This window comes from Rhipicephalus microplus, chromosome 6, assembly GCF_043290135.1.
Source record: "Rhipicephalus microplus isolate Deutch F79 chromosome 6, USDA_Rmic, whole genome shotgun sequence".
Lineage (NCBI taxonomy): Eukaryota > Metazoa > Arthropoda > Arachnida > Ixodida > Ixodidae > Rhipicephalus > Rhipicephalus microplus.
Genome location: NC_134705.1, coordinates 135,307,595 through 135,321,791, shown reverse-complemented (window position 1 = coordinate 135,321,791; position 14,197 = coordinate 135,307,595). Strand labels below are relative to the sequence as shown.

The window sequence follows — 14,197 nt, the reverse complement described above, 5'->3', positions numbered from 1 at the left end:
ACAAATGTTATCACTTCGGACCTCATGCAGGAACTACGGTGGCGCCAGCATCGATGCCATAGGGCACAAATATTAGCCATGCCTAATGGAATCGCACAACAATGCTTAGAAGTTGACGGAAAGGTTCAGGAATGTTTTTCTCGGCGTTCGTCGCATCTTATGCCAAGGTGATGAGCAGTATATAAAAAACAAGAAGTCTGTACCACACAAAGCAATGAGGCACTCACCATATTTAAAGCCTCCATACCACGTTCCTGATGTCCAGTTACATCTATGACTCAATAAACCTATATACCATCGCTGCCACAATAGGTTGACGATGGAGGCTGTAGTGGCACGCCCTCACTATCGCTTGGAGCGCCACGAGTCCCGAGCGGTGCGCTCAGTGTACTCCCGCTTAGAGCGCCCGGAACTAGCCTGGCGCAATCCGCGCACAATTAAAACCATGCTCTCTCTCCAGCATTGGTCGTAAGCTGACGTACATACATTCCGCTGCTCACCTACACGCAGCTGTCTATACAGGCAACCTACGTCACGTCTCTATGCATCTATTTCGGCATCCCGGCGGTGCGTCATAGCACAGCGAAACGCAATGACACGGCAGTCTAAAATAGGGGCACCTTTTTTGTACCGAACTGAAATAGAAGCTGCAGGCAGTGTTTGTCGGACTACGCAAGATATCCGTAGTGGTCTGTTACTTGAACCGAGTTTTTAATTTGCGTCATTTTTTTCTTGTTTGGTGAGATATAATAATTCGATGTTAAAAATTAAGGTGTTAGGCTGACTTTAAAAGATAAGACAAAAATTGGCAGCATATCCACGGAGTGAATAATGGAGAGTGAAGCGAAGCATTCGTCCGTCCATTCTTGCTTCCGTCCGTCCATGCGGCCGTCTGTGTGACCGTCCATGCGTCCATCCGCCCATCCGTGCGTGCGTCGGTTCGTGCGTCTGTCCCTGCATTCGTCCATGCATCCGCCCCTGCGTCCGTTCATGCGTCCATCCATGCATGTGTATGTGTGTTCGTTCGTCCATCTATTCAACACTCCAAGTACCACCATCTCGCATCTTTTCAACATATATTCCCCATATAGAAGCACCGCCATCCAGCGGACATTTGAAGAACTAAACGAGAGGTGGCACACGCACACTTTCTTACGGCTTGCGCTTCGGGTCTACTTCCCACCTTTAACCACCTAGAGTTCATGGTATATACTTGTTCACTGTATTCATGGCACTGCGGCCCAACGCTCGCTAAACCTTTCTAAAATCAAGGGGGTTACGCCCAGCGAGTATAACGTAGCAATCTTTTCCTGTCAGATAGTGTTTAATGTACATTCCAATGGCTGCTAATGGGAAATGAGAAACAGGAGAATTCTGCTTTTACTTTCTTACGGTTTGCGCTTCGTATCTACTTCCCACCTTTAACCACCTCGAGTTCAATCATGGTATATACTAGTTCACTGCATTTATGGCACTGTGACTCAAGGCTAGCTAAACCTTTCTAAAACAATGGAGCTTACACACAGCGAGTGTAACGTAGCAACCCTTTCTTGTCAGATAGTGCTCAATGTACATGCCAATGGCTGCTTATGGGGATCGCAGCGTGCGCGTTAACTGAAAGCCGAATGCTCCCGTCTCTCATTCCTCATCAGCAGCCATTGGCATGTACATTGAGCACTATTTTTTATTGTTCACCAACGCACAGAAGAAATCTCTCACCGGCACCACCTTGGAGGTCAAAATGTTGTACTTGTTACATATTACAATGGCTAAGAGGGACGAACGGGTGCCGCTATATAGACCTTCGCCCCTTAACAAGGTTTCTTTTCATTTGTTGATTCTGATTGGAGACTTGTCATAGGGATTCTGGTGGGAGACTTGTAAAGGGGCCTCTCATCATCGATCCATTCATTCAGAAATAATAGCATAAACCAACTGACAGAATCCCAATGAATGAAGAAAAGTTGAAGGGAAGTGATGGTGGAGTGGGGACGAGGAGATGTTGTAGAGGAAGTGAGGGTGAAACATACATGAGCAGAGAGGTGTCGACTTAAGAGAGAGGATAGAAAAGGGGATGATGAAGACAGGGGAGGGTAATTGCAGCTGCTCGACCGGAGGTATTCGAGCAAGGATAAGAAACGTCGGAGCAGGTGAGTGGGAAGTACTAGGTGAAGGAGATGCTGTGCCGAGCACAAGTATAATTACCTTGGCGATGGCATCACTTGCTCCACGTATTATAAAACATGCGCTCGCGCGGCGGTCTTTTTTTCTGGCCATAGACGTGCTTGACGTACTGCAATGGCAAATACTGTTGGAAATCTGAACTGTCGGCGAGAGGCAGCTCGACAACAAGCTCGGAAGTGGTGGAGCCTAAACAAATAATGTTTAACCTACTGCGGTAAAACGATGGCAGCAAACGCCACGCTGGGCCCAAGAAGCACGAAGGAGCAGGTAAATGCTAGGGCTGCTCGTGAGCACTCGATAAAAAAGGGGGTAAAGTGTTAAACCAGAGCAACGCGGGTGCGAGCCTCTTCTCAGTCTCAACATTATTGGTGCCTAAAATCCGGGGGAACACCTACATCATTCATACCGATACATTCTCAGGATATACTAGCAGGTTAGATCCGTTTAAGTCACGCATATCTTTATATCCATTTATCTGTAGGTATTTCTTGATAGCTCAAATGCATAGTTTGGTATTTAGCATGGAAGGAGGCTTATGTGATAAGTGTGGTCTTGAGGGATACCTGCTACAATAAATGACAAAGACACGCGTCTTGAATGGGAAGGTGACTCTTGTCCTACACTCTTTAGAAGAAAAAAATTCTTATGAGCCCTAGTGCGAATTGTGAAGGGATATGCAAAGGGATACGCAGTCTGCACGGGTTGAGAACACGTCGGAATATCATAAAGGCATGCATATCCACACACAGGGAACAGAAGAATTTTATTAGTTTTTCATCATTTGTTTGAGGGAACAATCGATGCTAAAGGATATACATATTGCTACTGCGTTCGTCATCTACAAAAGTGCGAAGTATTAAAATCACGCTGCTTGCAGAGGAACACACTTTGTTGTACTGGGATCACAGTATAGGCCCTTGGCACACTCTGCCTTTGGTGGCCCTCCTCCGCTGAGCAGAAGACTGAAGCAGGAGTCGTTTTCGCCTTAAACAATAAGGAAAACGTGTTAGCGGGAATACATTTATTTTTTTATTTATTTCGTAATACCATCCAGGTCAATGGCATTATGTAAGGGGGGGGGGTGAAACACGATTTTTGACTCGTACAATGTTAGCTAATAATAAAAAGTAAAAAACAAACAACATATAAGCATTGTGTACAAAGAGAACACGTAAGTAGGTGTAGGCGTTTATACAATGCTAGTTGGTGCAGAACGAAACAAGTGGTGATTGGTCAAGATGGCCACAGATCCGGGAGGGCGGTTCAAGTCTACTGATGTTCTGGGTATAAATGAATGACTGCATGTTTGGGTCAGACATGACATAACACCAACTTTATTATGATGATCAATGCTACTTGATAGTACTAATTGCGCTAAGATGCTCACTCTCAACAGTAAACCTGCTTTAAATGCAGAAACTCCGAAACATGTTTACACGTTTCATTTTAAACAGGAACTTATCTATCTTGAATGGCTTAATATAATTTAAACCTTTACGTCTCTGAATTTTGATGTATAGCCACTGTTTAGGCGCAGGCGAATGCTGTCACACTGTTCGTGACAGTGTCCACCAGGCGGGATGTCTGGTGCTATTTTACGTTTCTGGCACGCAGTATTACATGTCATAACTCGACTCCTTGCCTTATACATCACACCATTATAGGTACTTTTGTGTTGTTTTTTTCAGGTAATCGTTTTCGTGGCTCTGTAGTGAAACACCTACTCGCAACGTCAAAGACCGGAGATTGAATTTCGATTCGACTCGTATTTTGTGTTATTTCCACCCATCGTGAGTTGTCACACCCGAACAACGTTCGGGCTTCCTTCAATACTGCAGATGCTGACACAGATTCTGAACACGACACGGGAATTTCTCGGGTACAAACTTTCTCACTTTTATGCGCCAAAAAGGGACTTTGCCCGTGCAAGAGAGAGAACTTACGAACAGTATAAGAGGACGTGTTTTTGAGCTCAACATTTGTGCACCAGTCCTCTATTGCGTCATTGCATTCTAACGCAGGAGCATTTAACAGCTCGTTTCGCAGGAATCGCGGTGCCGGCGAAGGCGTCATTCGTTGCAGGCAATGAATCATAGCCTCATCCGTGACCGGAAAATTGAGAAAGCTGCAAATAAATAAAGTAGCACGTATTTCGTCGTTCGAGTGAGGATTGAGCTCAGGCCATCGCGCGGAGAGCGAGTCTTCTACAACAGAGCAAGAATATTTGTTTAAACGGCTTTGAGAAAGAAATCTCTATATGGATGTAATGTTGTGAGAGCAGTCTCTTTATTCCGTCATATATCGCACGGCAGAAGGGTAGAATCACGCCAGGCGTCAAAAGGTGTGAGCACTCAGACACAGTCTGCATAAACAAAGTGGACATCTGTGTAGGTTTAATTGTGTCGCAGTGGGCACTGAACAACCATGCTTGCAGTAGGCATTTAGCGGTACTTTGAAACGGCCGATGATACGCGCACAGTCATTCGTTCCTTTAAGGCATGCTTCATGCATGCGCCGATAGCCGGAACAGCAGAACAGACAAGACTAAACGCACTAGGCTTGTGCTATCAATACCTGCCCTTAAAGGCAGAGCTCAAGCGTTTCACAATTTCGAAGCGTCAGCTACGCTGACCCAGGTTGAGCAGCTTCGCATGGCTTATCAAGAGTGGTATACTGCGCACGTTCGAGGAGGCCTCTTACGTCAATCCGTCCGTCCGTAATTCACGCAACGCATAGCCTGGCTTAGCCGAGCTAATCCGCAGGCAAGTTTTTTATCCTTTTCGAGAAGGACAGAAACGTTCTGAATCGATTGGATGAAAACTTCTTCCAAACTGCGCAGAAATGACTTAAGGCTTTATCACAATACCATCAGTTAAATTAATTCATGCTTAAACCATTTGTAAGCATCACTGAATGGAAAAGAAAAGACAAGCAGAATGTGTGAGCTATTACGCTCAATACATTTATAAAACATAACGATCTGATATTCCAATGCGTAGGTAAATACCATGTTCACATTGGGGACATACAGTTACAAGAAAACGCTACTGCGGCTGCTGCCTTGTTACATTATGTTACTAGACGAGATATCCATTATGAGCTACTTCTAATTGTATAATGTCAATCTGCGATCCTGCTCAATTAGAATGTTTCTTGCTTTGAAGCACAGCCAGTTGTTGTATACAAGCATATCTGAACGTAAGTGAATCAAAGAAGTCTGTTACCCTGATTAACTGCAAAATGACTCAGCGGCAATGTCCGCTTTTAACAAAAGCTTACACTTTGCTTCGCAGCCTATATCATAGATTAATAATTTGGAGTCGTCGATTGCGATTGTAGCATGTGGCCAAATTTTAAGGGGATCACACCACGTTATTTGTTTATTAATCCGCAGACCGATCACCACAGTTTTGGTTATCGGTTGTAATGACCCGTTTCTTCCGGGTACGATCATCATAACGGTGGTCGCATTTCGATGAACGACAAAGTACAGAGGCCCATGGTTTTCTATTTAGGTACATAATCAAAGATCCCAAGTTATGCATATATTACAAAGCCTTGCACGATGGCGAGTCTCATTATGGTATTATTCTGTAGCCACGTAAAACAGCGGCGATGTTATTATCTAGCGTACGACATCTAATTTTACTTGCTTTACTTTGTAACCACAATCCAGATTATTCTCGGATAGCCAGTGATGAACAACAAACAAAGACACTCACGGAGAAGTCTGATGCAAGCCGGACAACACTGGCAGAAAGTTGCTCGTGGTTTCACAATTCCGTCGCAGGTAGATTCGTCAATGGGTTCACACGTCTCTTGCTCGCAGACGCCAGGTGAACATACTATTCCCTCCGTCTGACCAACAAGCAGACACAAGGCCATCGCTGCCCAAAGCAGGCTGACGACCTTGAATGTCCTTGTATTCATTGGTTTCTGTGAATGAAGAAGATGAACTGTTGCGATTGACAAGACAAGCATATATCTAATGAGCGGTAATAGAATAAAAAAAACTTTCTTTTTTAATTAAAAAACTAGCGGTAACACGGCAGAAAAAATATAAATGTAGGAAAGCCATTCGAACAAAAATGACACTCATTTTAAGATCAAATACGGGGTTGTTTTGCTGACTTGTACACGAAGCAAACTACTGGCCTATCGGCAGACCATTGGAAGACTGTAAAACTGTCGTGTAGACTTTTTGACCTATCCAACATGTTCTGGGTACTAGGCGCGTCACGTCATGGTATTTTAACAGCTTGAACTTCTAAACTCGAAAAGGTAAACTCACTTTACCTGCCAACCTGCTACGATTGGTGAATTTCGCAGCAAGCATATATATCAACACTTGGGGACGCATAATTAGCTGCAGCTTTAAAGACAAGAAATATACTCCCTCATGGATAAAATGCGGAGCTCTTGGTGACAGCGTGCTTCATATTTGTGTCACATGCATGAAAACGCATAATTTAAATGCAAAAGTTGATACCATATATACGTTACCGCGTAAGACGATAAGGTTATTTCACGTTTAGGGAATATATGTTTTTTAGAATAATGAACCACCGAAGAAAGGGCAAATTAGGCCTCGGATCTTCGTGTTTCTCTGCAAATCCCGTCAAACGTCTTCCGACTGCAAAGCGTGAATAAAAAAAAAGCAGTTATTTGATGTTCTGTACCAGAAATTGTGGTGAATGAATTCTTGAAGCGCTGTGTGAGTTATGAGTGTCATCTGGCAGTAATCTTTGATAATGAAAGGATCTGTTTGTGCATGGCTTCCGATATGCACGCGATGGCGAGCGCACCCTATCTCGAAGGCTACAACTTGTAGAATGCAAATCGACGGGTAGGTGCCACCACTGTGCGAACTTAGCAATGCGTAGAAAACACCCGCCTTTTCGTGCATAGCATCACATTACCAGTGCAGCGCAATTAACGCTGCGGGCTTTTTATTACCTATTTTTATGCCTTTTATAGTATAAAAAACATACCGCAAAATATTGATGTGTTGATATGCAGATATGCGTAATACTGGCTTTTTATTCGACAATGTGCACAAGTATGAACGCAGACACTTGAACAAGAGTGATGTGCGTTGAGGAAATGGTTCAACTTTGGCTAGTAGCTGAATCGTTTTCGTTGACAGGCAGAAAATTCAAACGACAGACACACAGACATACGGACCAAAATTTAGCGTTGAAGTATTCCATGAACGACTATCATCCTTATTAATGTAAAAAAAAGCTAGCGAAGTTAACTAGACTACGCCCAGTCACTACTATACTAGTAGGAAAAGGGCAATAAGGAACTAAAGAGAGAGAAAAATTGAGAGAAAGAGATTCACATTGCACACCACACAAACACCGAACGCAGAGCTGGGGGTTTCACAGGCGGTCACTCAGTGATGTTGCCCCCATGAGTTGTAGAAGCTTATAGCATGTAACTTTCTGGGGTGATGTACTTCAAGTCCACACACCCAATATCTTCTGAGTAAAGCACCGATTACCCCTGTCTACTCAAGGCACACTGAGTAGGCCGGCGAACATTCTACCAGAAGCTTTAAAGACGATAGTCTTTCTTGGGGACCTTCGGCGCAAAAATTTTGGCCTGCCTGCCTGCCTGCCTGCCTGCCTGCCTGCCTGCCTGCCTGCCTGCCTGCCTGCCTGCCTGTTTGTTCACCCTTAACAGTAACCTCAACGGCACTAAAGTGGCCAAGCGATACTCCAAAAGGCCGACCCCATCCGCAGCGCCCACCAACATTCCTCAATATTCAGCGTTCGTACTTGTGCGGCGATTGTCCTTGAAAAAGAAATTATTGCGCATATATAAGGCACCATAACAACACGTCAATATTCTGTATGTGTGTCTCTTGCTAGAAAAGCCATACATAAGTAATTCTAAGGACCGTAGCGTTTATCACGCTGCGCTGACCATGCAACGCTCGCCCGAAAAGGCAAGTGTTTCCAACGCTTTGCTAAGACGACACGGCGGTGGCACCTACCCCTCGCCTTGCGCTCTACACCTTATCACCTCTGAAACGGGCGCGCAGGGCGCGTACGCTTCGTTTTTCAAGATAACTGCCAGGTGGCGCTCATGTCTCACGTGTGACGACTTGATGCACTCGTTCGCCTCCGCTTCACGCTCGTGGCACTCTAATGCCTAGTTCACACTGAAACATCCGCTTTATACAGCGACCGAAATTCCCCTGCCGCCGAAACACAGCGTCGTTCGCACTGGACGCGCCCCGCGCCGCCGAATATGCCATCTACTACGGGGTGAACGCGGGATGGATGCGCTGTCACCTGGTTGTTGTCGCGGCTCGCAAACGCCACTACGCTATCCGGTAGTGTATATTTCGATGATTCTCGTACGCAAGAAAAGACAGTACTGCTTACTTTGCCGGCAAGCGGCTGTCTTGTAATGCACGAAGAGCAGAAAAACCGCCGACGCCAGCGACGTTGGTGGGTTTGTTTTGCTCTGCAAGACCGCAACAAGCTCGGTCACGCCAACAGCAAGCTCGGTCACCTCTTTTACGAAATACGGAGGTGAAGTAGGCACACAGTAGGTTAAACTACCGTTGGTTTCAACGTTCAGTTACGTGCACTGCAGCATAATAAGTGAGTAGGGCTTGGCCGCCATTTTTCAAATTCCTTGACTAGCGCTCCTATTGGTCCGCGGTGACCGATTCGGCGGCAGACACCGCACAAATCGGTCCGAGAGCGATCGGCGCGGAGAGGGCCCTTTCGGCGGATCTCGCCGCCGCCGAACCGGATTCGGAGCACTTTCGGCGGCCGGAATTCTCAGTGTGAACGCGGCCTAACGCAGCGCCTCCAGAATGCCATGCACCATTTCTTTTTTGCGCAGAACATCACATAGACATTTTGTTCACTCTCTTGAGAATAGTGTAACATGCAGATACAGGGCCATTTTTTTACACAGCAGGGTACGTTGTGACTCGATATTCCATACAACCTTTATTTGTGCACAAATGGCGAAGAACGGTACAGAGAAATCTTGTTACAAACCTATCTGCTATTTCTTTTTTATTTTACAAAAGATATTTCAAACGCAGTCACCATACTTGAGTGGTAATAAGCGCATAGGTTTTCATGAATTTTATATACACATTCTAAAAACTGCGGAGGATATGGAAGGAGTAAAAAAGACCAAGTCACTCTTCAGAGTGTTCTTTTACTCTCCCAAGACATCAGATAGAGTAATTCATTTTCACTCTGTATGAAACGAAAGAGGGAAACAGTTTTCTACTCTTCCCCTTTTTGAGAGAGTGAAATGCCCATATACTCCTCGGGAATGAGAGAGTAAAACGCATTTACACTCTTGCTCTTGATTACCTTTAGATACGTCGGCACACCTCCAGGGATTACCACTACCTAATAACCTCACATATATGCAGTAAAGCGTACTCCATTTGTTTTCTTAGATTTTACATGTTCTTAACAAAAAAGAATAGCGTTACCAGCGCACACCACTCAATTTCAGCGCACTGGAATGCACTTGAAACTTCTAATATCCACGTTGTTAGCCTTAGATCTATGTAGTGAAGTAAGCGAATATTATCTCTATCGATCGGTCACGATCGAAACTCAACGCGAGCGGCTATGACATTCTTCTTATATTAATATCCATGTTTTTCGCTACGACCATCGCACACGGGCGATGATGCCGTATAAGCCTAACGTATGGTACGGCTATGGTGAAGTGTGGTGGCTTTAGTCTTAGAACTTTAACCGAAAACATGTCCGAATGTCCGAAAATATGTCCGAATGACCGAAAATATGTCCAAGGGGGGGGGGGGAGGGGGATAAAAAAACTTGTTCAGACGCGCGGTGTTTGGTAAGCGAAAATGACTAATGACTCAGCGAATCAGTGCCAAATACGTTTATATATATATATATATATATATATATATATATATATATATATATATATATATATATATATATATATATATATATTCGGTTGTGCTAATCTTCTTTTTTCTAATGTAAAAAACGTGTTGGATAGACGTTCTGATCTCACAAACCACAAAACAAACACAGTGGACACGTTACCTACTGTCCAGCTGGTTTTAAGAAGCGCGAAGACAATCAAATCTACGCGTCTAAACAAGTGTACAACGCATATTTTCTTTACACAAATGCATAATTTTCTTTATGAACTTGCTAGATGCGCAAGCATGCGTCTTCAAGGGCATTTAAGTTAGAAACTCACTTTCTCAGAGTAACAATAGTTAGAAAAAGTGGCCGTATGCTACACTACTACAGCAGGTCGCATTGCAAGAACGTTTCATAGGAAAAACAGGAGTGTAACAAGCGGATACCTACCTCGCAAGCGGATAGCTACAGCACTGCGCAAGTATGTGCAATGCTGGTTAGTATATTGAGAAGCTTGTCATGAGATCTCGGCTTTATATGAAGTCTATTATTACACATACCAGACGTCTTTTTTGAAGGCTTGTCATAATCAGTACAGCTTGTTTCACAGTATGGCACAATATATGCCTAAAATGTTGTGTTTCAATATAAACACTTGATCAGTGGTAGACAAGCATAATTTATGCGGTGAATAGTCAGTTGTGAAAGGGTATCGAACAGATTTGGGTGCACGTTAAAGAACCCCAGGTGGTCTAAATTTCCGGAGCCCTCCACTACGGCGTCTCTCATAATCATATAGTGGTTTTGGGACGTTAAACCCCACATATCAATCAATCAAAGGGTATCGAACGCATATATTCGTTAAATGGGTCTTTCATTGCGTGCTTATTCGACTAAATTACTTTCATTTGGTCATTGCTCTTAGGCTGTTCAGTCATACAGCTAATATGAAATGTCGTTTTCTGTGAGTAGTATTTACTGTGTTTTAGGTATGATTTAGTATCGATATTTAAGGTGCCTCTTTCATTCAGCCTTCTCATTGTGACAGGCACTTCAATGAAATCTCTTGAACATTCAGCTGTAGACTTATTTGATTACGCGCCCGAACGAAAGTAAACCGGATTTTTTGTGTTTTCAAGGTTGCGTACATAGAGGTTACGTACTTTCATTACCTAGAGAACTGTACTCTTCAGTACAATAGGTGACCAGTAACAGAGCGAGGGATTGCGGGATGCACCGTCTGCTACCGGCTTCCGGTTCGAGAAGAGTACACGACGGTGAACTGCTTCGCCGCAAGCCTCAGATTATTGGGGATTAGCGCGCGCGGTTGTCCGTTTATCTTCGTCCTGATAAACCATGGTCGGTGTTGAGCCGTTGGCTGCTCCAACTCGAGCGTGAAAGGCAAACGCATGAATCGATTGCTACGAAGCGAAGAAAGAAAAATGAGGTGGGCCGTGACTGAGCAGAGAGCCACGGCGACAGGTATAGCTTTTGAGCTTACACGGAACGTTAAATCCATAGTGTGCGAAAAGACTTTTATAACATATACATGTGTATTCCACACTAAAAAAAGCTTACGTATGAATTTGCTGTGAATATTATATTGAGAAATAAATTGTTGCGCAGGCGCGCCTAGCAAAGATATTATCGGAAAGCGCGGGTGAAATCTACCTGCCATACGAGATTGGCACCGGCCATTCCACCCGTATATATGACAAAAAAGGCAAGAGCTTCACTCAAGAGTAAGTTTACACGGAGCGCTGGACGAGTGCATTTGCGTTAATCTTGGTCAAACTGTGCGCCAGGACGGCAATCAAAGGAAGAAGTGCGTTAAACAAGCGCAGGGTTTAGATTATTCAGCGCCGCCTATGTCTGACTTTATTGTTTAAGTGTCGCCATGCCGCGCAGCTTAATCAAGATCAGCGTTTATATAAGAATTTGTATTCGACTAAGAAATGCATCTCATAGCGCGCAGAAGGCGAGAAAAAAAAAGATATCTCAATTCGCTCAATAAGTGCTGCGCTTCATGCAGATCGACCGACGATGTCAGCCAAAGCAGCGACCCCGAAATGAACTTTTAGCACACTGATATCCCCGTCCCCTGAGATCTTTAAAATGGTGATTTTTTATCTGCAGTAATGTATCATACAATGAGAACTGTTTCCTGTATCGACTGATCTGCTAGGCCAATCTGGCGCAGCATAAAAGCGTTGCAGATCATTTTGGTGCGATGAAAAAGTTTCTTTGCCGTTCATGGCTTTCGTAGCTTGTCATCGTCACAGTCATGGTCAGCAAAAACAAAAACCAACTTCTAAAGCGCTGACATTGCACGAAGACGGTTTTTTTTTTTTTATTCGACGGAGCTGTACAAAAATACGCGCGTGCCGCTGCTAGCCCGCGTGATGCGTTGAACCGGAAGCCGTCGTATCCCACAGTTCCCTGCGATTGCCCATTATGCCGGTCACCTATTTGAGAACACTTGGTTAACGGCAAAATATAACTTAAAAATTATACGTGCGCCAAACAATATACACACATCGTATTTCCATAAATAACAGAAGAATGGAAAAGCAAAACGAAATTCGCCCTCTATCTGCACGTTTACTGCAAACGTCGTCGAATGTCAATAGTCTTCCATCTGGAGAGAGTTAATCAGACATTTATTGGTTGTTCTGCGCGAGAAATTCAGTGAATGGGATTCTGGAGGCGCTGCGTTAAAGTGCCTCGATGCGCGTAGCGTGTAGGTGTCACCGCTGTATCGTCTTAGCAAAGCGCAGGAAACACATGCCTTTTCATGCACGGTGTTGCACTGTCAGCTTAGCCTAATAAACGCTACCTTCCTTAGAAATAACTTATTTATGACTTCGATACTATAAAAAAAAAACACGCCAGAGCACAGTGACTTGTTGATGTTTTGCCTCAAGTTGCGCAACATTTGCTTTTTAGATGAAGCTACGCAAAATTAAAAGAGACGAAACCAGAGCAACATTGGTGGGCGCTGTAGATGAGGTTTGATTTCGGAACTAAAGTTAAAGCGTAAATGGCAAAAAGACAAGTCGTTCCGTTTCACAATGGATATCCATCTCTTTATCACAGGTCCACTAGTATCTGTGTATTCTTTTAGCGGGACGGCTAGAGCTCTCCCATAGTTGAGTACGAAGTACTCGAAATCGTTAAACATTTTTTTCTAAACACACTCCACGGACTTGGACACTTTTGTTTAAATGTGTAATGTATGTTGTGCTTTGTCATTTGTTATTGTGCTTGTTGTACAGACGCTCGTTCCATGGGTTTGTTGCATCCCATGATTTTCTGAACACAATAGTCAAGTCGACAGACATAAGGACGGATGGACGGACAGACAGACAGACTGACAGGCTTGAGTAAAAGAACAGACAACCAGATTCATACGGTTTAGCAGATTGCCGCTTCTACAAACTGAACTAAAAGAACTTGACCAAAAATTTTCTCTCCTTTTCGTGGGTTATCTTAGTTGAATAATCTATTTCACAGTAGGATATATGCCATCATGGTGTTTATGTGTATAGAAACCAAAGCATTAGAAAGTAGAAGCCTGGTTTCCAATATCAATATTTGTAAACTTCCCAAGTGCATTCCTAAAAATAGTGTAGTTCATATACATATGCAAGACAGTGGCAACATTGAGTTACAGTTGGAGTAAAAATCATAAACGAGTTACTCACACAGAGAAACACACGCACACAGAGAAACATACAGACACACACACAACACACACACACACATACGCGCGCGCGCGTGTGCGTGTGTGTGCGTGCGTGTGTGCGTGTGTGTGTGTGTGTGCGTGCGTGTGTGTGTGTGCGTGCGAGTGTGTGTGTGTGTGTGTGTGTGTGTGTGTGTGTGTGTGTGTGTGTATGTGTGTGTGTGTGTGTGTGGTGGGGGACAGGCGGGCGGGCGGGCGTCTTAGACGTTGGGACCGACAGAGAATACCTAAAAACCGCTTCGTGGGTCTTCTGGGTGGCCCATTGCTGGTCAGCCAGAAGTGAGCCTTCGAGAGATCCCCTAGGACAATTTCCATTTTAAATAAAGCTGTAGAGTTATATAACGCGGCTGAAAAATTCTTTCCTTGTTCTAAGCGT

The 14,197-nt window shown here is 44.1% G+C and overlaps 1 protein-coding gene across 3 annotated transcripts in view; it reads right to left on the bottom strand.

Moving 5' to 3' along the window:
- The window catches only part of LOC119167385 (uncharacterized), a 28,121-nt gene that overhangs the window by 12,346 nt on the left and 1,578 nt on the right, over positions 1-14,197 (bottom strand). For 2 of the 3 annotated variants that reach the window (XR_012884296.1, XM_075866653.1), the window contains one exon: positions 5,907-6,120. Coding sequence is in view for 1 of the 3 variants with exons in the window: in XM_075866653.1 (XP_075722768.1) it covers positions 5,907-6,114 (208 nt within the window). In the remaining 2 variants the exon portion in view is untranslated. Of the gene's footprint in view, positions 1-2,930; positions 3,169-5,906; positions 6,121-14,197 lie in introns of those variants that run through there. The other variant, XR_012884295.1, reaches the window with a different exon arrangement.